The sequence below is a fragment of the Trachypithecus francoisi genome, unplaced genomic scaffold (assembly GCF_009764315.1).
Source record: "Trachypithecus francoisi isolate TF-2019V2 unplaced genomic scaffold, Tfra_2.0 Lachesis_group3, whole genome shotgun sequence".
Classification (NCBI taxonomy): domain Eukaryota; kingdom Metazoa; phylum Chordata; class Mammalia; order Primates; family Cercopithecidae; genus Trachypithecus; species Trachypithecus francoisi.
In genome coordinates, this window is record NW_022681468.1 from 132,699,340 (window position 1) to 132,725,561 (window position 26,222).

Below are 26,222 nucleotides of genomic sequence, written 5' to 3' on the forward strand. Positions count from 1 at the left end.
AAAATGTATTTCATATGTAACCAGTCTCACTTGATGTGTTAATTTTACTTATATGTAAAATATAAAACTTGTTCATCTTATTTACTGCAAAAAAAGTGATAAACACAGCATTCCAGGTTTACACAAAAAATATATCAGATTCAGGATTTTCTGAGGAGCTCATTATTAGGAACACATGAAGAAGCTGATGTATACTTTTGAAAGCTGTAAAAATGGGAATTAAACAATCACAGCACAATCATTCCTCAGTATCAGTGGGATTGGTTCCAGAATCCCTGAGGATACAAAAATCCACAGATGCTCAAGTCCTTTAAATAAAATGGTGTAGTATTTGCATATAACCTATGTACATCCTCTTCTATACTTTAAATCATCTCTACATTATGTATAATACCTAATACTATGAAAATGCTATGTAAATAGTTATACTGTATTGTTCAGGGAATAACAAAAAAAAATAAGTCTATACATGTTCAGTACAGATTGAATCACCCATTACAAAGTTTTTTTTCTATCTGTGGTTGGCTGAATCCACAGATGAGAAACCTATGGATGCAGAGGTGGCCTCAAGTGATTCTCTGGCCTTGGCCTCCCAAAGTGCTGGGATTATATTTTCCTGGTCCATAAATGACACCATACAATAAAACATGCAGTTTAACCCATTTGTTTTTCAGAGACAGGGTCTTGCTCTGTTGGCTAGGCTGGAGTGCAGTGGTATGAGCACAGCTCACCGCAGCCTTGATTTCCTGGGCTCAAGCAATTCCCCTGCCCTGGTCTCCTGAGTAGCTAGACTACAGGTGTGTGCCACTGCACCCAGCTAATTAATTTTTTTTTTTTTTTTGTAGAGAAGTGTTTCACTATGTTGCCCAGGCTGGTTTTGAACTCCTGGCCTCAAGTGATCCTCGGGCCTTGGCCTCCAAAAATGCTGGGATTATAGGCATGAGCCACCATGCCTGGCCTCAGCTTAACCCATTTAACTTTGGGCTGGGAATTCTCTACAGTGAATATCTCAGGAGGCTGCAAAGTTAAAAAGGCAACTTTATATGTAGCACATGAAGAAAACTGTACACAATAGCGAAGGGGGAAGCATTCATTTCCTACCTTAAGAGGCAAGCCTATATTTCCTTAAAACAGAAGTGCCAAAGATGAACAGCATCTGGCACACTCTATATTTGTAAAACCCCAACTACTCACAACTAATATAGCATTCCCTTGAACAAAAGTCACATTCTTTGTACGAAACAGTCAACTGAACTGCCCCTACCAGTTTATCATTCTACTTAGAGGTTATTATTAGTAAAAGATTCATTTAGGCCAGTTTTTCCGCTGCCATGTGAAAAGAAATTTTTCTTTTGTATTTGGTTACCTACCACTACACAATCAAATACAAAATGTCCGATTTAAAATCATGAGAGCCTGGGATTCAACAATCACTTCTGGGAGGTTGCAAAATGTAACAGCTAAGAGATGGCTGGGCGCGGTGGCTCATGCCTGTAATCCTAGCACTTTGGGAGGCCAAGGCAGGCAGATCACTTGAGGTCAGGAGTTTGAGACCAGCCTGGCCAACATGGTGAAACCCCTTCTCTACTAAAAATACAAAAATTAGCCAGGCACTGTGTCGCGTGCCTGTAATCTCAGCTACTCAGGAGGCTGAGGCAAAAGAATCACTTGAGCCCGGGAGGCAGAGGTTGCAGTGAGCTGAGATCACGTCATTGTACTCCAGCCTGGGGGACAACAGCGAAACTCTGTCTCAAAAAAGAAAAATACATAAATAGAATAAAATAAAAGAGAGTAAGCTGGCTGGATTCTAATTTCAGCTCCATCATATAGCAGCTAGTTACTTAACCCTCTTTGAGCTTCAGTCACTTCCATGTAAAAAGGGGGTAACACATCCTTTTGTGTATTTCACGTATTGTGATAATACATGAAAGACGCTTAGGGGAGTGCCTAACAAGAGCAAGAGACTTAACACATTTTAGCCAATATTATTAGGTTTCCATTAAAATGTGGGGGAAAATGATTATAAATTGGGTAATTAGAAACTGTTGTACAGCATGTTGATTTCCTAAAGCATCTAAATAGTTTGTGAAGATGCTGAGGTTGATGCAGATCATCTCGAGTCCTTTTAAACTCTGAGATTTTATCAATAACTGCAATGCTAAGAAAGAGCGGCTAACACTGAGAAATAGCCATAAAGAACGTAGTAAGAACCCACTAAATGACATTTACACAGGAAATGGGTGGGCCTCTCTGGGCATCAAGAGCTACCATATCCCAACTCAGCATTGGCCAAGTTATTTAGCTTCTCTGGGTCTTGGTTCCTCATTTGTAACATGAAGTTAACATTACAACCTCATAGAGGTTTTGTAAAAATGTAGTGTGTACAGCAACACTCCTGGCATGGAGCAGACAATCAATAGTGTCTATCATCATAATCAAAATTAAAATGAAGAAGATACAAGTTTTAATTTATAGAAAACCTGAATTTTAAGTCTGGATTTTTCTGAAATTTACTCCCCTCTTTCCTAGTTATTTCAATAATTAATTTTCCCCTGAACTTAATAGTGTGTTAGCTTGTATTAAGTGCTTCTTGTCACAGTATATACTCATATACCATACTAACAAGTTATTTTTCTAGAGTAACACTGATACATCTAGACTCCAATGAATGCTCCTATTCTGAATAACTCATTAGGTAGGAAACAAGATTGGAGATGGAAAAATGCATTTACAATTTATCCTTTCTTTAATAACAAAAAGCATACTGGTCTAAATCACCTGGGCTGACTTAATAGTACACATACTAAATCATCCATAATACTGAGAAGTGGATACATCTAATCAGAGTTCTCTATGCTGAATATGATGATCTATCGCAGTGCCAGTTTATACCCACAAGCAGACCCTAGACCTACAGACCAGGAATATTTCACCAAAACACAGGTTAATAGAAAGTAGATACATAAATATAAGCAGTCAACAAATGCCTGTGCAATAAAAAACTGTGACATAATCTTTTGGTGGACTAGCTGGCCCACTTTTAATTTAAAAATGCTTTGCAGCTTCAATTTTGTTGTTTAAAAGATTTTTGGTAGAAATCACCAAAAATTCTGACATTTAAACACAGTTTGGATAAAGCATCAAGGAACACTAAGGCTTGCTGTAAGCAGCAACACAAAATAGACCGGCCTGGTTAGGCTATGTATAAGACATAAAAGAAGGAAGCTAATGAAAAAATAATGGGGTTTGAATGCTTCATATGCACAGTTTCCTTTTGCAATAACATTTCAGAACTAGATAGGGGTGATAGCAACACAATGTAGTGAATGTAGTATATGCTACCTAACTGTACAATTTAATATGGTAAATTTTACCTCAATTAAACAGGAAGTGGAGTGTAGAAGCAAGTAATATGCAAAAGACAATGAACCTGGAGTTAGAAAATCTTAAAATTTTATCCTAAGTACTGATTATATGAATGTGCCTGCCCTCCCTTTTGACCCTCAGTTTTTATGTTAAATCTATTTATAGCAACTGACTAGCAGGATTGGTGAATTGATAAGATGAGAATGTATATAAAACCACCTTGGAAATTTCGTTATATGATTTTTGGTAAAGAATAAGTTATTAACATTAGAACATGAATTTCTAATTACAAGGAGGAAAACTAGTTAAGTCTCATTTTTCACTACTTAGTTGCTCATATGAGGACCAAGCAAGAGCATTAAACTGGCCGTTTGAAACTTGTTAAAATTATGACTTACAAATTGAAGTCATCCAAAATTATTCATGGTCAAACCTTTCATTAAAAACTTATAATGTATTTGTAAAAGTAAGAATTTTGATAATTTCTTTTATTAAATATCTAATGGATGTATTATTTTTATGCAATTAAGCTCTGACATCAACATGACACCCAAGAATCCAACTCTCTTCTAATTAAAAGCACAGACAGGGCTGGGCGTGGTGGTTCACACCTGTAATCCCAGCACTATGGGAGGCTGAGGTGGGCAGATAACTTGAGCTCAGGAGTTCGAGAGCAGCCTGGGCAACATGGCAAAACCCTGTCTCTACAAAAAAGAAAAAACTAGCCAGGCAGAGTGGCACGTGCCTATAGTCTCAGCTACTTGGGAGGCTGAGGTGGGAGGATGGCTTGAGCACAGGAGGTTGAGAATGCAGTAAGCCAAGATTATGCTGTTGCATTCCTGCATGGGTAACAGAGTGCGTAACTGTCTGAAATAAACAAACAGGAGAAAAAAAAAAGCACAGCCAGAAGTACAGACTATGGGAGGAAAAAACAACAACGTTTGTGGGATGGGATTTGTTGTGTGATACACTCACCAAGTGCTGCAGAGTCATGGAGTGGTCTCCTCCTGGAACTTGTAGCTGAGAATGAATAGTATGCTGTCCCAGGTTTTCCTGAAGAAGATAGCTGTGCTGGGCTCCCAAGCCCCAGATCTTGTCTCAGGAGACTAGACTATAAAATAAGGCCAAGGAAACAAGTTATTTTCCTGCTGATACTGATCCAAACCTAAAAATTTCATCACTTCTGAATTTAAAGTAACTTCAGCAATGTCTTAACTTAGAACGCAAGGAATAAGTACGTTTTGAATTCAATTAGACCACTGCTTTCAGCCCATACCTACTTTCTCTTTTTTTCTCCACCCTCACGTTGTCTGCCTTTTTTTCCTTTTTTTTCCGAGATGGAGTCTCACTTATTTGCCCGGGCTGGAGTGCAGTGGTGAGATCTCGGCTCACTGCAACCTCTGCCTCACGCATTCAAGCGATTCTCATGCCTCAGCCTCCTGAGTAGCTGGGATTACAGGCGTGCACCGCCATGCCTGACTAATTTTTGTATGTTTAGTAGAGATGGGGTTTCACCACGTGGGCCAGGCTGGTCTCGAACTCCTGACCTCAGGTGATCCACCCGCCTCGGCCTCTCAAAGTGCTGGAATTACAGGTGTGAGCCACTGTGCCCAGCCACATTATCTGCTTTTTAATAATTATGTAGATCCATACAATCTAAGAGTTAAAAGACACTTTAGTGGCTGTGTAGTATCACACTTTTTAATCATCAATATTTTTGAAAAATGGTCACTAGTCTTTAATACTTTCATGAGCACATATGGCAGCAGAAATTCTGTTCTTCTTCCTTTCCTTTTTTCTTTTTAGAGATGGATCATGATCTGTCACCCAGGCTGGAATGCAGCGGCACGATCACAGCTTACTATAGCCTGGAACCTGGGCTCAAGTAATCCTCCTGCCTTAGCCTGCTGAAACACCTAGGACTACAGGCATGTGCCACCACACCCAGCTAATTTTTAAAATTTTTGTAGAGACGGGGTCTTCCTATATTGCCCAGGCTGGTCTTGAACTCCTGGGCTCAGACGATCTTCCCACCTTGGCCTCACAAAGAGCTGGGATTACTGGTGTGAGCTACTGCAGCTAGCCCATTCCTGCTTTCTTCATTTGTGTCTCATGACATGAGTTTGAGAGTTCTCCTCACCATCTCTTTTTAACACTATATTTAAGCAATCTATGTTAGCTCATATTAAGAGGTTAAGAATGATCACATGCTTATGTGGTTCTTCATTTCGTTGCATCTGCTGCTATTAAGTCATGTCCCTCCAATGTTGTACCTGTTTGGTTTGTGCTTTTCGGTCCCAAATATAAGATTTAACATTTATCTCTGACAAAATTCATCTTGTTATACTTGGTCCATCACCATCATCCATTCCTATCTTTTGCAGATCTTAGTCTGTCAACCAATGTATTTGCTAGCCTTTTCAATGTCTTAGGCATCGAAAATGTGATTAAGAGAAAACCCATCAGGATGACAAGGGTGAGGAGAGAGCCCTGAGGTATGCTACAGTGACATTATGAGACTTTGTCAAGTGCTTCATTTATAATTCAGAGATTCAGCAGCCCTAACCTACTAACACAGTAACCCTATCACAAAACAAATAAGGTTAGTTTGGCAGAATTTTACTCCAAGATTTCTGGTAGCTGAAATGAAATAGGATCATAAAGATTTGAAAGATAGGAGAGGGAAAGAAGACCTCAGAAGGAAAGGGGGTTGAAATACACTTGAGAAGATACTCTCAAGTGAAAAAAACTGATTTCCTCTGGTACATTTACGAATCCCCCATCATATATTTAATAACCCTTACTGCCATCACCATACTCTTAAAAATAGTTGTTTCAGCCACCGAGTATCACAAAGGAACTGAGAAATAAACCTCAGTTCTGGTCAAAAAGCGGCAGCAGAACTTTGGAACAGTAGCCCTAATAGCCCAATCTCTGCCTCCAGTCTAACAGTCAAGAAAAACTCTCATTTAAATGACTTTTCTTTGGTGTTTAAGCTTTTTAAAAAGTTGAGGTGGAATTTATATAACATAAAGTTAAACACTGAATGTTTTGAATCAGTGGCATTTAGTACATTCATAATGTTGTTCAACCGTCACCTCTCTAGGTTCCAGAACAGTCTCATCACCCCAAAAGGAAACTCCATATCCACTAAGCACTTACTCTCCATTCCAGCCTCCTCCAGCCCATGGCAACCACTAATCTATTTCTGTCTCTATGGATTTGCCTATTCAGGATATTTCACACAATTGGACTCATACAGTATGTGGCCTTTTGTGTCTGACTTCTTATATTTAGAATATTTTTGAAGTTCATCTATATTATAGCATGTATCAAAGTACTTCATTCCTTTTTAGGATAATATTCCATTGAATATGGCTATACTACAAACTGTTTATCCATTCATCCACTGATGGACATTTTAGTTGTTTCCAGCTTTTAACTACTGTGAACAGTACTGCTATGTATATTCATGTACAAGTATTTGAGTACTTGTTTTCAATTCTTTTGGGTATATAACTAGCAGTGGAATTGCTGGGTCGTATGTGTAATTCTATGTTTAACTTTTTGAGGAACTGCCAAACTGTTTTCCACAGTGGCTGCACTATTTTACATTTGTACTAGCAATGTACAAGGGTTCCAATTTCTCCATATCCTTGCCTAGTTTCTGTTTGCTTTTTAAATTACAGCTATCCTTGAGCGACAAAGTGGCATCTTATTTGCAGTGGTTTTGATTTGCATAACCCTAATGACTAATGATATTGGACATGTCTTCATGGGCCTGATGTACATCAGAATATCTCCTTTGGAAAAATGTCTAGTCAAGTCCTTTGCCCATTTTCCAACTGGGTTATCTTTTTGTTGTTGAATTGTAAGAGTTCTTTATAAACTCTGGATACTAGGCTTATCAGATATATGAATTGCAAAATTTTCTCTCATTCTGTAGATTGGCTTTTCACTGTCGTGATAATGTCCTTTGATGTACAGAAGTTTCCAATTTTAATGAAGTTTTTTTTTTTATATTGTTGCTGATTCTTTTGATGTCATATCTAAGAATCTACTGCCAAATTGAAGGTCATGAAGATATACTCCTAGACTTTCTCCTGAGAATTTTATAGTTTTTTGCTCTTATATTCAGGTCCTTGATCCATTTTGAGTTCATTACTGTGGGCTAGGTGTGGTAGCTCATGCCTGTGATCCTACTACTTTGGGAGGCTGAGGCAGGAAGCTCTCTTGAGCCCAGGAGTTCAAGACGAGCCTGGGCCACATAGGGAGGTCCCATCTCTACAAAAAATTAAAAGAATTAGCCAGGTGTGATGGTGTGTACCTGTAGTCCCAGCTACTCAGGAGGCTTGAGGTGGGAAGATCACTGGCGCCTGGGAGGTTAAGGCTGCTTGAGCTATGATAGCGCCACTGCATTCTAGCCTGGGTGACAGAGACCCTGTCTCAAAATAATGATAATTATTATAATTTCTGTATATGTTGTGATGAAGAAGTACAACTTCATTCTTTTGCATGTGGATATCCAGTTATCCCAGAACCATATATTGAAGATAATACTATTTCCCTATTCAGTAGTTTTGGTATCTTGTTGAAAATCAATTGGCCATAGATGTTTAGGTTTACTTCTGGACTCTCAATTCTATCCCATTGGTCTATGTTTTAATAACCGTAGCTTTGTAGTAAGTTTTGAAATTGGAAAGGGTAAGTACTCCAACACCGTTCTTTTTCAGTATTGTTGTGGCTACTTGGGATCTTGAGATTTCTTGTTTAATTTTTTCTGGCAGTGTTTTGTAGTTTCCAGGGTACAAGATTTATATTTCATGTTTAAATTAAATCTTAGTGACTTTCAAGGGAAATGAAAAAAAATTAAAGAAATTAAATTAATTCTTATGTATTTGATTCCTTTAACTACTATTGTAAATGGAGTTATTTAATTTTTCATTTATTACTAAATAAACTATATATCCTGCAACTTTACTAAATTTACTTATTAGCTCTAATAGTTTTACTGTGAATTCCTTAAAATTTTGTATATATAAGATCACATCATCTGCAAATAAGGATAGTTTTACTTCTTTTACAATTTGGATACCTTTTATTTCTTTTTCTTGGTTAACTAATCTGTTTACTTTTTTGAGATGGAGTCTCATTCTATCGTCCAGGCTCCCAGGCTGGAGTGCAACGGCACAATCTTGGCTCACTGCAACCTCCACCTTGCAGGTTCAAGCGATTCTCCCACCTCAGCCTCCTGAGTACCTAAGAATATAGACGTGCACCACATATGGCTAATTTTTGTATTTTTCGTAGAGACCGGGTTTCACCATATTGACCAGGCTGGTCTTGAACTCCTGACCTTGTGATCTGCCCCCCCTCAGCCTCCCAAAGTGCTAGGATTACAGGCCTGAGCCACCGTGCCCAGCAACTAATCTGTTTAGAACAAGCTCGTCCAACATGGTCCAGGATGGCTTTGAATGTGGCTCAACACAAATTCGTAAACTTTCTTAAAACATTAAGAGATTTTTTTTTGCAATTATTATTATTATTTTTTGCTCATCAGCTATCATAGTGTTAGTGTATTTGATGTGTGGTCCAAGACAATAATTCTTTTAATGTGGCTCAGGGAAGCCAAAAGAATGGATACCCCTGGTTTAGAATTTCCAGTACAGTGACGAATGCAAGCAGCAAAAGTAGAAAATACTGTTTTGCTCCCAATCTTAGGGAGATGGTTTTCATACTGTTACCATCAAGTATATTAGCGCTGGGTTTTTTGTAAATGACCTTTACCAAATGGAGTAAGCTCCCTCCCTCCTATTTCCAGCTTGTTAAATGTTATCATGAAAGAGTGTTGGATTTTGTCAGCTTTTTTTTTTTTTTGAGACAGAGTCTTACTGTCACTCAGGCTGGAGTGCAGTGGGATGATCTCAGGTCATTGCACCTCCACCTTCAGGTTCAAGCAATTCTTGTGCCTTGGCCTCCTAAGGAGTGGGATTACAGATGTGTGCCACCACGCCTGGCTAATTTTTATATTTTTAGTAGAGACAGAGTTTCGCCATGTTGGCCATGCTGGTCTTGAATTCCTGGCCTCAAGTGATCTGCCCGCCTTGGTCTCCCAAAGTGTTGGAATTACTGGTGTTAGCCAACATGTCCAGCCGAGATTCTTTTGGCATCAATTGAGACAATCACATGGGGTTTTTCCCCCTTCTTTCTATTAGTGTGGTGAGTTACACAGATTAATTTTCATAAGCTGAACTATCCTTGCATTTCTGGAATAAAACTCCCTTAGTTGTGATGTACAATATTTTCAATATGTTGCTGGAGTCACTCTGCTAGTAATTTTGTAGAGGATTTTTACATCTATATTCAAAAAGGATATTGATCTGTAATTTCCTTTGTCTTGTAATATTTCTGTCTTACTTTGATATCAGAATTATGCTGGCTTTACAGAATTAGTTAGGCAGTGTTTGAGAAGAACTGACATTATTTCTTCTTTAAATGACTGGTAGAATTCACTAGTGAAGCTGTTTGGTCCTGGACTTTTCTTTTTTTCTTCGAGATGGTCTCGCTCTGTTGCCCAGGCTGAAGTGCCGTGGCTCAATCATGGCTCACTGCAGCCTTGACCTCCCAGGCTCACATGATCCTCTCATCTCAGTCTCCTGAGTAGCTAGGACTACAGGCAGATGCCATCACACTCAGTTAATTTTAAAATGTTTTGTAGAGATCAGATCTCACCACGTTGCCCAGGGTGGTCTTGAACTCCAGGGCTCAAGTGATCCTCTCATCTCAGCCTGCCAAAGTGCTAGGATTACAGGCATGAGCCACTGGGTCCTACCTTGGACTTTTCTTTAATGGGAGGAGTCTTATTACTAATTCTATCTCTTTACTGGTTTTAGGTCTCTTCAGATTTTCTATTTCTTCTTAAGACAGTTTTGGTAGTGTGTTTGCATCTAGGAATTTGTCTATTTCATCCAGATTATTTAATTTTTTTAGCACACTATTATTCATAGTAATCTCTTACAATCCTTTTTATTTCTGTAAAGTCAGTAGTAATGTCCTCTATTTTCATTTGTGATTTTAGTAATTTGACACTGCTCTTTTGTTTCTTAGTCAATCTAGCTAAATGGTTGTCAATTTTGTTGATCTTTTTATTTACTTTTATTTTTGTTTAATTTTTGAGACAGGAGTTTGCTCTGTTGCTCAGGCTGGAGTGCAGTGACACAAACATGGCTCATTGGAGCCTTAACCTTTCAGGCTCAAGTGATCTTCCTACCTCAGTCTCCTGAGTAGCTGGGACTAGATGTGCACCACCACACCTGGCTAATTTTTAAATTGTTTTGTAGACATGGGGTCTCACTATGTTGCCCTGGTTGGTCTTGAACTGGCCTCAAGCGATCCTCCTGCCGTGGTCTCTCAAAGTGCTGGAATTACAGGTGTGAGTCACAGTGTTGATATTTTTAAAGAAATAATTTTGATTTTGTTGATTTTATTGTCTTTCTTGTCTCTATTTTGTTTATTTCTGTTCTAATCTTTTGTTATTTCCTTTCTTCTGCTGGTTTTCAATTTAGTTTGTTCTTCTTTTACTTGTTTCTTAAGGTATGAAGTTAGGTTATTGATTTGGGTGTTTGCTTCTTCTTAAATGTAAGTATTTACAATAATAAATTTCCCTCTGACTATGGCTTCTGTTGCATCTCCTAAGTTCTGCTATGATGTCTTTTCATTTCCATTTAATGCTTCAGTTTCTTTAAAGCTTATTCTACAATGTTGGAGCATGAAGCAAACAATAAACCAGCCAAAGGTCATTCATCACATCTTTCAGAAATACTCATAATTAAGAATGTAATTTTGCAGACTCCTCAAAATGTACAATTTTCTTTAGATAAAGCTGATACATTCCCATATAGGAGGAAAGTAGAGAGAAGACAATTTCAATTACCAGGCAATATAATGTGTATATGAAGACTACATAATAATAATTATTTAGCATTAATTGTACAAATTCCAATAGATACAACATTTGATACAATGGGAGAGAAAGATGTGATTATCTGACCTAAAAGAGAAATAGTCTCCATTAAAATAATAACCTCCAGAAGAAACGATCAAAAGAAGAAAATTATCAATATAAATACAAGCAATAGGCATATATGTATTCTATTTATATGACAGACCATCAGCTATGAATTTTCTGATGGTGTTATCTGTCTGAGAGTAGTATGACCTAGAAATCATTAAATCTCCCATAGATATTATACTGAAATTTCCATTGTCACGTCTGTTTTGAATTTCTTTCTTTCATTTTGCCCAGGCAGGGCACATTCAACACTGCTTCAAAGGCAAGATCAGAATATGGCTCGTAGTACACTAGATGGAACATTATTATTACCACATGCTTAAGGGCAGGGTCAAGTACCTTGAAGTTTTCCTTTAAAAATCATTGGTATTTCAACAGGATTTTTCCTGCTCAGTGCCAAACTGACTTCCATTGATATGTTTTGAGGTACCTGCTGCATTTATTACTTCATTTGCATTTTCTCATGTGAAAGACACATATGAAGCTGGTCATAACATACACAAAAATATATCAGAAGGAGGGACATGTGTATATCTCTCAACAGTGTCCCTTACACTAACATTCCCTGCCATACAAATTCTTACGGGAATATAAGACAATGATTTACATTAGGGGTCAAAAAAACCCAGAGCTTAGAGGAGAAAGTGGGTCTGTTTTTGAAAATACTTTTCTTGAAATATAGTCTCAAATGAAACACAATTCATTTATGTATTGGCTATGGCTGTTTTCATGCAATGGTGTAAAAGTTCAGTGTTGCAACAGAAAAAGTATGGTCTGTTAAAACCTAAAATATTTGTTATCTGGTCCTTTTTGGAACTTTTTTTTTTGGCTGCTAATCTAATACGTCGGAGGAGGGACAAAGGACTAAGTCTGCAGGGTGGTGAAGATAAGTCTGTTTGCTTAATAAGGTAAAGACAAAATTTCAGATGAGTAAAAGTTAGCCAGTGAGCTATTTTGTCAAAGAAATCAATCAGTAGTCATAAAAAGGGCTAAGAGAGGAACGAAATAATCTAAATGATGAAAAGAAGTGTATTTCCTATATTTCTAAAAGTAGACTGCAAGTCTACACAAATACTGATGTTCTGGAAACAGCACTGCTTTTGGAGTTAGGTATCCTGAGATCAAATCCTGACTGGTAATCTTGGGCAAATTATCTAACATTAATGAGTCTGTTTCCCTCTTCTACAAATAGCTCATGAGGTTGCTGGGGGAAGTAAACAAGGCCTAAAAGTAAAAGTATACAGCACAGTTATTGGCTCTAGTTAATACAAAAAACTCAGTTTCATTTTTTTCTTTCTCCATTAACTCACTACATTCTAAATATTACAAAATAAATAAGATGAATATTTTTATTCTGTTTCCTGGGCATAAACATTTTGTCTTAAGTAAGAGATCTGAGATTTCAGGCAATCTTGTCTGCCCTGAGTCCAAGCTGACTGGGTTACAACTCCCAGTGGCTATGGTAAGAAAGGATGTTGGAAACAGGCAAGAGAATGGGGCAGAAATGACAGATCCCTAGAGAGGATTGACAGATGCTAAATCCAAAGAGGGTGTGACAGATTCAAGCAATATCAATTAAGATCAAGAATAAATAGGAAAATATCAACTCATTCTCAAATGATTTAGCAGAAGTGTGTGCGTTCGTGTATATAAAATCACATGCAGCACACAAACATATATTCATACACGCAGAATGAGTAGAAAGAAAAGGAATGTGTATACACAAATGTGGTGAAATGTTAACTGATGTCTCTTGATGAAGAGCACACAGATGTTCATTGCATTATTCTTCAACCTTTTCTGTGGGTTGGTAACTTTTCAAAATAAAAAGTTGGACTAAAGAAGAATAAAATATTGAGGACTCCCTAGTTCACTTTCAAATGTACCATCTCATTTAGGATTTACAGCAATCTTAAGCATTATATAGATTTCATATATCACAATGATAACAAGTAGTGAAACCCTAATTTGAATCTAGGTCTGCTCAGAAAGCTCTTTCCTCAATACAACAAGACTTCTATAGTAACTCGGGAACATGTATCATTTTTAAGATTGTTAACTTGAAAACAAGTAAGTGATTTATAAATGAACTTGTGGATTAAAATCCTAAGGCTGAGATGCCTACAGAACACATATTGGCAGATTTTTTATCTATGCAATACTAAAGAAAGAAAAAACGACAACAAATATTTTTTAAGGAAAAAACAAGCTTACTTGTTACCAGTTTTAGTGTTGATAAACCTTTTTCCTTACTATAGACAAATCTGGATATGTGGTTAGGAAAAGCCCTGCCTTCTTGTTCCATAGTGAATACTAATGCCAAAAAACATGCAAAGGTTACACTTCACTCAGCTGTCCTAATCAACAGAAATAACCATTTTCTTTTGTTTAATCTGTATCGTGATCCATATGATTAGGCAAAGTAAATATAGAAAAAATTGTTTCTTTTTAAGAATACAAAACCATATTTTATCGTGTTAATTAAAACGAATCATTCAGTACTCTAAGAAATACAAAAAGTTTAAGAAAAAAATTTCTCCACAAGGCCTTGACAATCTACAAAATAATATTCAACAAACCAAGGAAAAAATACAATTAAAAAATCAAGTGCTAAACTATAAAAGCCTAAGATTTTGATATTCCAACACTAAGAAAATAATATATTTTTCTTTATTTGATTCTTCAAACATTTAGGCAACACTAAAACGCACATAAACTATTTTTTCTTTTCCTAAAATAAAATTAGATATCAGCTCATATTATTGATTTTTCTGTCTTCCTGAAATAAATGAGAAGCATTATTGATTACTACTGATCTTGTCCTGGAGGTATCTCTGGCAAAAAGAATACAGAAATATCCCAGAGGATACAGAACTAGGCAAAGCAGTTTTATTGCGCCAAGCTATCTTATCCAAGAGAGAATTAGTATTCTGAAATTACATAGTATGAATTTCTTAACATATTTTTGGAAAATAATCTTTTTTACAGTCATCTAGACTATCTTTTATAGAAAGATATATATATCTAAAATATAGAGATAGTCATCTAGACTATAAAAGATAGTCTAGATGACTATCTCTATATTTTAGATATATATATTCTCTGTGAAAAATACATCAATACTAGAGAATAATTAATAAAAGGTTATCTCCTAAAACACTAATGCAGCCTAGATGACTGGCCTAGATTATGTGATAAAATCTACAATAAGTAAGTTATATTTTGAATTACATATGACACACCTCTAGCCTGTGAACAAAATTTCCAATTTTTAAAACTAAGGAACTGTAACAGCCTATGTGATACATATATTTTAAGTTTTTTCTCCCTTTTCATCTGTAAGAAATAGCCTAATTTCCAGATGTGAACTTGATGAGTGTTAAGACTTGGTGGTGATAATGAACAAAAAGTAAATTAAAGGAATAAAGTAGTAGGTAGACTTGGCCAACATCCTTTATTAATGGGAACTCTTGTTAATTATATTAGAAGGTACTCTAAATATGATTTTGTAGGAAGATGGAAGAATATCCTATGTAAAATGGTGCTGTTCAGTAAGCTAGGAGGATTCAGAATTATACTGCAATAATTTGGATAGTCTTTATTCTCAAAAGGGAAAATAAACTAGGCACAGTGGTATGCACCTGTAGTTACAGCTACTTGGGAGGGTGAGGCAGGAGGACTGCTTAAGCCTCAAAGTTTGAGGCCAGTCGGGGCAACACAGTGAGACCAAAAAATAAAAAACAAACAAACAAACAAACAAAAACAGAAAGGGAAAATTAAGTGTTGAAAAACAGGCTTGCTTTCTCAGAACTGAGTTTTGTTAAATGGCTTGGCTTAAACGCCAAGCCACTCATAACTTCATATCAAATAAGGGCCTAATTAACCCTAGGTCAAAAATTATTAGCATCATTTTATGATTTAAGATTTAGAAGTACTAACCTATTAATTTATTTAAGAAAATTAGATGGAGAGTACCTAAGATGTTATACTCACATATCTCAAAAAATTTAAAATATTGGTATGAATTCACCGGACCTCTGCTGTGTTATTAAAGAATTCTACAGACTTCCTTAATTTCAAGCCTATCTTATACCCCTGAAATGGTATGCAGTTTTAAATATATAAAGGCAAGCAGCTGTTCAAAAGATTCATCTTTTTGGGGAGGGAGTATGCGGAAATTAAAGGAATAGAAAGGTATAAAGCACAATTATAACAGAATACATAAACTGTTAAGATTTCACAGATTCTTTATGCTATAGTACCACGTTTCTTTTGTCACTGAGGGATCAAGAAACAAAATTGTTCTAAGAGCAGAATTATTACAGTATTACCATATTTGCAGTTGTTCTAATTTTGAAAAATCACTGTGTTTTAGCTGTAAATTCATTTGAAGTTTCAGAGATTATGACAGAGTAACCCAAGAATGATAAAGAAGCCTCTTACCCCAAGCCATTATTAAATCAAAATTGAAGGGTGAGGGGAACTCAGGGCAAAAAATAAATGTTGGGCTTTAATAATATTTCAGTCTTTGTTAACTTTCTACAAATGATTAAAAAAACTAACACATTTCAAATTTGGAAAATATCGCCATTTGTGAAATAATTGTATTATGATGCAAATTCATTTACATTGAAATTTCAGGGATATGTTTGCAATTAGCAGCATGTTGTTAAAGAATTCTATCCTGAGAATCTCATTAGATAGGGATGCAAACTACAGTTATCATTCTGAGAACAAAGGGATCTTGAATGAGTAATCAATAGCAACTGGCAGAAAATGAGACATTAATTATGATCCTCTCTAGTGTTTTGTCTAAGACAAGATTTCATTAAATGCTTTGTGCAACCTGAATAGTTCTAAGTCATTACTAACACTTTGGACAATATATTAATTTGCAGGAGGAATGAGGGGGGAAACAGAAAAACAAAAGTGAAAGAAAACCTGAGATGCTTCTAATCCTTTCCTAGGTCAATAAAAAACCACCAGCCACCACTAGCCAACTGTTACATTGGTTCTTTTACAAATCCCAAATCTTATAATCTCAACATAGCCTCTTGAAAACTTAACATTGTCTATACTTAAAGTATCATGCAAGTTTGAGAAGATAATGACAGTCATCCATCAAATGTATCCTGTGAACGAAATCAGCCCAATCTTTAAAAAAAATTGTTTTTTTTTTTTTGCGACAGAGTTTTGCTCTGTTGTCCAGGATGGAGTGCAATGGCACGATCTTGACTCACTGCAGCCTCTGCCTCCTGGGTTCAAGCAATTCTCCTGCTCACTGCAGCCTCTGCCCCCTGGGTTCAAGCAATTCTCCTGTCTCAGCCTCCCGAGTAGCTGGGACTACAGGTGTGCACCATCACGCTTGGCTAAATTTTTTTTGTATTTCTAGTAGAGATGGGGTTTCACCATGCTGGCCAGGCTGGTCTTGAACTCCTGACCTAGTGATTCGCCTACCTCAGCCTCCCAAAGCGATGGGATTATAGGCATGAGTCCTGTGCCTAGTCAATCAGCCCCATCTTTCTAGCTTAAAAAAAGAAAACAAACGCTGGGCGCAGTGGCTCAAGCCTATAATCCCAGCACTTTGGGAGGCCGAGACGGGCGGATCACGAGGTCAGGAGATCGAGACCATCCTGGCTAACACGGTGAAACCCCGTCTCTACTAAAAAATACAAAAATCTAGCCGGGCGAGGTGGCAGGCGCCTGTAGTCCTAGCTACCGGGAGGCTGAGGCAGGAGAATGGCATAAACCCGGGAAGCAGAGCTTGTAGTGAGCTGAGATCCAGCCACTGCACTCCAGCCTGGGCGACAGAGTGAGACTCTGTCTCAAACAAAAAAAAAAAAAAAAAAAAAGAAAACAAACTACGCATGTAATATTACAGTGCTAAAACGTGATAATCTAGCAGTTTGTTTCCTAATCTTCAATTATGAGTCGCAATAGGAAATTTTACCATCTTAATTTTTCTTTTTCACTAATTTTTTTTTTCTCAACTTCCCTCCCAAATCTTTAATCAGCCAAAAAGAAGATATCACAGTACAGCGATCCGGGATGTATATCACTAAAGACAGACTTCTTAGAAATAAAAGAAATACGAAGAGAACAAGCTAAATGTCATTTTAATATATCCAATATTTAAATAATTACATATATGCAATAAGAATGACTTTCCTTTAGGAATGTATAGGCTTCCATAAAAAGTTCAACTTCCAAAAATGCTATAGGAGATTTTTTGAAAGCAGAGTCTTATGAGGTTAGTAGTGAGCATATTCTAAGTATGTCTACTTCAAAGTGAGTTTTTCTGAATGTCTGAATTTATTACTCTCTTATTAAAAAGGGATAACTGAATGTTTTCCTATGTGTTACCAGTATGCCTTTGCGGCTTTTCTTTAATGAATACAAAAAAGCCAGCTCTGTGAGGTACTAACATTAGAAGAACAGGAGATGAAATCTTATTTCTCTTTGGTATTTGTGGAAATGGTGTTATGTAGTCCTACTATTTTCAGAAGAGTTCTAATACTTTGAAGTCACTCTTTTTCTCTTTAATACTAGCTTTAACATGGAACAACTAAGTATGCTCTCTTCTCAATTCCTTGCATTTTCGTAAGTATAATTAAGAGTAAATAAACCCCAATATAGTATTAGGCATATAGTTAGGCATGCAGTACTTCATAAACTGAAAATTACACACTGGACATCTTCAAAACATTAAACTTTTTAGTTTAGAAAATTTCATATACACAAAAGTAGGGAAAAAAAGTACAATTAACCTTCACGTTAATTGTATCATCCAGCTTTGACAGCTGTCAACCAGCTTTGACAGCTAGCTGTCAACATTCTGTTGTTCCTGCTTCATTTGTTCTGCCATCTCCTACCCCTTGTTACACGCTCCAAAACTGACAATAATCCTTTATCATGTAATAGCCAGTATGTGGTCACCTCTTTTTTCTGTTTTGAGATGGCATCAAATCTCTACCCATTATTTAATAGGCTCTTTTCTCCTGAAATAAGTTTATGAAAGAATAAATGGACTTTCTGAAACTGCTTCCAAAGAGCACTAAGTATCATCAAAAGTATAACCATCAATTTTCATGGAGAGAACAGAAACAAAGAAACAATGAATGCAGCCTGGGAAACATGGCAAAACCCCGTCTCTACCTAAAAAATATAAAAATTAGCCGACTGTGGTGGCACATGCCTGTAGTCCCAGGAGGCTGAAGTGAATTACCCAAACCTGGCAGGTCGAGGCTGCAGCAAGCTGTGATCACACCACTGCACTCCACCCTGGGTGACAGAGTGAGACCCTGTTTCACAAAATAAATAAATAACTAAATAAGATAAAAATAAAAGAATGAATGAGGCTTTTTCCCTGCCAAGTAAGCCCTGCATAATCCAACACTCTCTTTCTCTGGCATTTTAACAAAAATAGGACACTACAAGTGTCTACTGACTGGGCACGGTGGCTCATGCCTGTAATTCCAACACTTTGGTAGGCTGAGGCAGGTGGATCACCTGAGGTCAGGAGTTCGAGAGCAGCCTGGCCAACATGGCGAAACCCCGTCTCTACTGAAAACACAAAAAGTTATCCAGGTGTGGTGGGGGGAGCCTGTAATCCCAGCTACTCAGGAGGCTGTGGCAGAATTGCTTAAACCTGGGAGGCAGAGGTTGCAGGGAGCTGAGATCATGTCATTGCACTTCAGCCTGGGCGACAAGAGCGAGACTCCATCTCAAAAAAAAAAAAAAAAAAAAAAGTGTCTCTTGCCTGATACTCCAAGATTAGACTTTGTTTCCACAAAACAACTATGTTCCAAAAAACCCAGGAAACGCAGATCACTTCGCAGGCAGCTGATGGCTTGTGAGCCTTACTTATACGCTCTTTCCTAGATTACATGGTTCAGATTCAAACAACATTTTCTCAGTGCCTACTGTGTGCCGACTAGTGTGCATGTATGTCCCTTTCACATGCTACCTTATGAGTCAATCATCTCTGGATAGCTTTCACATCAATCCAAGAGCTAGTCTTATGTTTTCTTAATCTTCATGACTCCAACAATTCCCTAAATCACCAATCTACTCCCCAAAGGAGGACTAGATTGTTAGCCCTGGAAACCACTTGACTTGTGAAATCTGCAAGTCCAATATTCAACTCTTTGACATAACCTCCTGTTCTTATAGAGCCATTATTCTCTTATTACTTACTGCACGTGTTCTTTCACTGCATAACAACCAATATCTTGACCTTTTTTCCAGTCACAAAGTTTAATCATGGCTTCATTTCCTTCCTTTGAAATCTGGTCTATTACTTTAACCATTCTCTTATCACTACATCAATTCTCCTATCCTTCTAATATTGACCAGTTATGAAATCTTGGGAAAATTATATAACTTCTTGAGGCTTCAGGTTCCTCAGCAATCAAATGGGAGGAATAATAATAACTGATGCAACAGCAGCAACAATACCACCATTTGAGTATGTGGGGACTAAATGAAATTATGCTTATAGGGTCAAGTGACTGATACATGCTAGTTATTACGTAGTATCATCATTGCTAACCTATCTAACTGGCCTGCAATCCCGATCACTATATTGATTCAACCATTTGCTGACTGTGCTTACACATGTAGTTTGCTGGGTAGTATTAGAATAAAAGTTGAAGCACATACACAACCATATAGGTTAGTGTCAACAGTAATTTCTGGTCACCAACCTCAGATGGATCATCAATACCATTTGGAAAGCCTTTTACTTGTCACTAGAGAGTTCATGGAATTGAGGAACATTTTAAGGTCTTCTACTTCTTTTTCTTTAGAGACAGGATTTCATTTTGTCACCTAGGCTGGAATGCAATGGTGTGATTATAGCTCATTGTAACCTTGAACTCCTGGGCTCAAATAATCCTCCTGCCTCCACCTCCAGAGGAGTGGGAATACAGGCATGCAACACCATGCCCCTTTTAAGGTCTTTTATTTCAATCGAACAACAGGTACTGTAATCTCTCTATTATAAAATACCAGTAAAGTGGATGTGTACCCTCTGCTTGGAAACATCCAGTGAGAGGAAAGTCATTTATCTACCAAGGTTTAATATTCTACCCCATTAACAGCTCAACACATGATAATATTTCTTTTTAAAATTAAGCTGAAATCTGGAACGCTTAATTTCTACCCATTGTCCAACTTTTTAACCTTCAAAGTTACAGAAAAGTTGAATTATGCTTCAAAAACTTAAAAGATACCCTTCATGTTACTTGAGTAACTAACTTCTTAGTTCTCTGAATGAGTTGGTTTACGTATGCCTGTTCTGAAACACGTTTGCTCAGAATAGAATATAGTACCAACTTTCTTGTTCTAAATATTATGTTTCTAATAATTCTGTCCAAGACTGAGGCTACTATTAGGTTTGTTGTTACATAAAGATCAAAATTGCAGTTTAAAACAACTAGTTTTAATTAATCCTCTTGGAGAAACAGCAGGCCAGTGTAATCATGTTACAAAGCAGAAATGACCTTGTTCTTGACATTACCATAGAACAAAAGTCTAGAAGGGACTGGAAACTTGTTAATTCACTGTACTTAAATTTCCTGTCATGAAGAGAAAAACTGTAGAAGCCTTAGGTAACCTTACAGAGTTGTAGAAATCCCTTTTTTTTTAAGAGAAAAGATCTCGCTCTGCCACCCAGGCTGGAGTGAAGCAGCATGATCATGGCTCATTGTAACCTCAAACTCCTGGGCTCAAGCGATCCCCCTCAATCACTTGAGTGATCAGCTTCCTGAGTAACTAGGACTACAGGTGCACATTACCACCTGCAGTTAATTTTCAATTTTTTTTTTTTGTAGAGATAGGAATCTTGCTAAGTTATCCAGGCAATTTGAACTCCTGGCCTCAAACAATCCTCCTGCCTCAGCCTGGAACGCTTTATATATCCTGGATATCAGTCCTTTGTTAAACATACGTTTTGCAAATACTGGACTTCTGGACTGTGGCTTGCCGATGTATTTTTTTTCAACCTATGTCTTTTGAAAAGCAGAAGTCTTTAGTTTTTGTTTTGTTTTCTTCCCCTAAAGAGACAGGGTCTTGCTATGTTGCCCAGGCTGGCCTTGAAATCTATAACCCAATTCAGGACGAACTAACATGTAAGTGACAGTAAGCCTTCCAACAGATGTTTTCACTGTTGACGCTTTGCCATCTTCTGTTACATTTTTCCCTCAGTATTTCATGCTTTTGGATACTACTATACGCAGTACTATTCTGTTAATTTTATTTTCTAATTTTCACTGCTAGTGTACAGAAATACAATTAATTTTTTAGATTCACTTTGTATCCTATGATACAGCTAAAAGTACTATTTATTTTTAGAAGTTTTCTTGATGATTCCTTAGGATTTCCTATGTACACAAACATGTCATCAGCAAATTCAACTTATTCCTTTCCAATTTCTATGACCTTCTTTCTTGTCTTCATACACTGGCCAAAACATAAAATGGTGAGAACAAAAATTCTTTTTTTTTTTTTTTTTTTGAGACGGAGTCTAGCTCTTTTGCCCAGGCTGGAGTGCAATGGCGCAATCTCGGCTCACTGCAACCTGGCGTGATCTCGGCTCACTGCAACCTCCGCTTCCCGGGTTCATGCCATTCTCCTGCCTCAGCCTCCCAAGTAGCTGGGACTACAGGCACCCGCCACCATGCCAGGCTAATTTTTTGTATTTTTAGTAGAGATGGGGTTTCACCGTGTTAGCCAAGATGGTCTCGATCTCCTGACCTCGTAATCCGCCCATCTCGGCCTCCCAAAGAGAACAAAAATTCTTACCTTGATGCTGACATTAGGTGGAAAGCATTTAGTCTTTTATCACTAAATATGCTGTTAGCCATATATTTTTCCATGTTTGTCTTTTATCAAATTGAGGAAGCTACCTTCTATTAGCTGGCTGAGAGATTTTATCATGAGTATTCAATTTTGTCAAACATCTTTTCTGTATCTATAGAAATGATCATACTGTTTTTCTTCTTGATTCTGTTATAATGTGGTGAACTAAATACATGGATTTTCAAATCTTAAACCAAACTTTCACTTCTGATACAAACCGCACGTGTTGTTTGAGTATTGCCAGGATGTTGCTCACCTGATAAAAAGAGCTGAGAAATGTTCACTCCTCCTGTTTTCTAAACTAACTTGTATAAGATTGGTATTATCTTTTTCCTAAGCATTTGAAAGAATTAATCATTTGAAAGAAGCCATATGACACTTATGCTTTCTTTGTGGGAAGGTTTTTGACATGAATTTACTTTCATTAACAGATATTCAGGCTGGGTGCAGTGGCTCACGCCTGTAATCCCAGAACTTTGGGAGGCCGAGGCGGGGGGATCATAAGATCAGGAGTTTGAGATCCGCCTGGCCAATATGGTGAAAATACAAAAATTAGCTGGGCGTGGTGGCAGGCACCTATAGTCCCAGCTACTGGGGAGGCTGAGGCAGGAGAATTGCCTGAACCCAGGAGGCAGAGGATGTAGTGAGCCGAGATAGCGCCACTTCACTCCAGCCTGGGCAACAGAACGAGACTCCATCTCAAAAAAAAAAAAAAAAGATAAACATCTATTCAGATTTTGTTTCAATTTGTCTCCTTTTGGTAAGTATTTTCCAAGAAATTCATTTATTTAATCCAAGTTGTCAAATTTACTGAATTAAGTTATAATGTTTATTATATTCTTAATGTATATATGATTCATAGCAGTAACCTCTCTTTCATTCCTGGTACTGATAATTTGTGTTCTTGTTCCCTTCTCCTCGTTAACTGATCTAGCTAGGAGTTAACCTTATGATTTATTTCAAATAGCCAAATTTTGATTTTGTTAGTTTTTTCTATTACATTGATTTCTGCTCTTACTTGTAGTATTTCCTTCTTTCTATTTATTTTGGGTTTACTTTGTGCTTCTTTTTCTAGCTAAGTTCTTAGGGTAGAACCTAGGTCATTCACTGTACATCTTTTCTAATATAAGCATTCAAAGGTACATTTTCCTTCCAGGCACTCGTTTAACTGCACCAACATGTTTTGTTATCATATTTTCATTATTATTCAGTTAGAAATACCTTCTGAATTTCCTGTGGTTTCTTTTTAAAATGATGGGTCATTTAAACATGTTGCTTAACTTCTGAACATTTGGTGTTTTTCTAGATATCTTACTGACATTGCTTTTTGAGATAGAGTCTTGCTCTGTTGCCCAGGCTGGAGTGCAGGAGTGCAATAACTGCTCACTGCAGCCTTGAACTCCTGGGCTCAAGCAATCCTCCTGCCTCAGCCTCCTGACACCACACCTGACTAGTTTTCTTTTTTTTTTTTTTTTCTTTTTAATTTTAGTAGAGACAGAGTCTAACTATGTTGCTCAGTCTGGTCTTGAACTCCTGAGCTCAAGTGATTCTCCTGAATCTGCCTTCCAAAGGGCTGGGGTTACAGGCATGAGTCACCACACCCAGTCTTGTTGACTTCTAATATAACTTTGCTTTTTATTAAACTTTTATTTTATATTCAGGGGTACATGTTCAGGCTTATTATATAGGTAAACTCGTGTTGGGGTGGGGGGGTTGTTGTACAGGTTATTTCATCACCCAAGAAGTAAGCCTAGCACCCAACAGTTATTTTTTCTGATCCTCTCCTTCCTCCTACCCTCCACCTACAAGGAGGCCCCAGTGTCTATAGTTCCCCTCTTTGTGTCCCTGAGTTCTGATCAGACTTCTTATTTAAGTCTTTTGTGTCCAAAGAACATACTTGGTATGGTTTCAAACCTTTCCAATTTACTGACACGAGTTTTATGGACCAGCATATGATTCCAGCCTGTTAGTGTAATGTGTGCCCCTGAAAGGAATTTATGTTCTTCAGTTGTTGTATGCAGAGTTCTATACATATCATTTAGGTCAAGGTTGTCGATAACTAGTTAATTTTGTTCTACATCTTATACTAAGTTTTTTGTCTAGTTATTCTGCAAACTGCTAAGACAGAAGTATTCAATTTTTCTTTTTTTTTTTTTGAGACGGAGTCTCGCTCTGTCGCCCAGGCTGGAGTGCAGTGGCCGGATCTCAGCTCACTGCAAGCTCCGCCTCCCGGGTTCACGCCATTCTCCTGCCTCAGCCTCCCAAGTAGCTGGGACTACAGGCGCCTGCCACCTCGCCCGGCTAGTTTTTTTTTGTATATTTTAGTAGAGACGGGGTTTCACCGTGTTAGCCAGGATGGTCTCGATCTCCTGACCTCGTGATCCGCCCGTCTCAGCCTCCCAAAGTGCTGGGATTACAGGCTTGAGCCACCGCGCCCGGCCAGTATTCAATTTTTCAAGTATGATTGTCAATTTGTTTATCTTTCTGTTTAATTTTATCAATTTTTGTTTTGCTGCATTTGTTTTGAAGCTTTCTTATTAGGTGTATACATATTTATCATTGTTATGTCTTTCTGATGTATCAACTCTTTTATTATTTTACTATTATAAATGTCTGTATATGATACTGGGTATAACAGGAAAAAAGAACAAGGAAAAACCAAATGGTATAAGCTTATTTCCAAACAACTAAGAGTTAAGTAAGGTAGTTTTTAAAGTTGTCATTTTCTCAAGGGTGTAATATCTGAACTCAGATGAAACTTCACACTTTCTGAAAAAAACCAAGACCCTGCCATCTTCTACATTTAAATACTTAGAGAAAAACTTATCAAACTACTTGAATAAATATGTGCTTAAGAGAGATAAATGAAAAACTTTGTTATACTGATAAAGGATTTTTCACTTAACTGGTAGTTTTTAAAGTAATATATCTATTGTTAATAAAGACGCCGGCTTCTATGCTCTGTGTTTGATCAATAAAAAAATTTAATTGCAGAATGATCTATCAGTGTTTCCAGTAATACTGTGACGTGAGTTTCTTTTTAATGGCTCATCAGTTAATGTGATTGCTGTGAATGTAATATGAGGACACTCATTTAGCAACATATTATTACATCATCTTAACATGAAGTAAGGCCCATCAGGCATTATTAAATTAGTCTGAATTTTGCAGTATGTCAGCAGCATTTTATGTACATTAATAGCAGAGTTAATGCCCCTTGGGGGATTCTGTTGAAGAAAAATGGTTTCAACGTGGTGTTTGGGTATCATTTTGGAGTCACTATTTGTATTTCCTTGGATTTGCTTTTGTCGCTTGTGAATAGGTAACACAAAATGGCAGCGTTAAAGTGTATTTTTGTCCCTCCTCTGACTCATTATAATAAACACTGTTTGGAATACATGTTTTTCTTTGAATAGTTTGTCCTTGCTGCAGAATAATCTTTCCACTCTGCTGAATTTTAGGCTTCCTCTCTGGGGCTCACAAATTGCTTCTACGAATTCTTAAAAAAAAAAAAAAAGGTATCTTTCTGTCATTTGAATATCCTTAAATCTTATATATAGCAATATTGTTATTTTGTATCAAACATTCTAGTAGCCTTGTTCTTCTCTTTTCCATAGGCCTTCCTCATCTCTCCAAAATATTTATAGACTGTTTGTCAAACAGCAATCATATAGTTTCCTCTAAGGATAACTCCTATTGGCTTATACAGAGGAGATGGCATGTACAGAGGAGTTGGGTTTCTCAAAGCATGAACTCTAGTCCATGTGAATCAAAATCACCTGGACATTCGTTAAAAATTTAAATTCCCTCTGGGAGTGGTGGCTCTTGTCCGTAATCACAGCACTTTGTCAGGATGAGGCAGGAAAATTACTTGAGCCTAGGAATTTGAGACCAGCGTGGGCAACATAGTGAGACCCCATCTCTA

At 37.2% G+C, this 26,222-nt stretch overlaps 1 protein-coding gene across 9 annotated transcripts in view; it reads right to left on the reverse strand.

Annotated features, from left to right (window-relative positions):
- Window positions 1-26,222, reverse strand: part of TCF12 (transcription factor 12) — a 381,043-nt gene that overhangs the window by 94,974 nt on the left and 259,847 nt on the right. For 8 of the 9 annotated variants that reach the window (XM_033189989.1, XM_033189988.1, XM_033189987.1 and 5 more), the window contains one exon: window positions 4,342-4,477. In XM_033189989.1, coding sequence (XP_033045880.1) covers window positions 4,342-4,477 — 136 coding nt within the window. Of the gene's footprint in view, window positions 1-4,341; window positions 4,478-20,181; window positions 20,188-22,755; window positions 22,767-26,222 lie in introns of those variants that run through there. The other variant, XM_033189997.1, reaches the window with a different exon arrangement.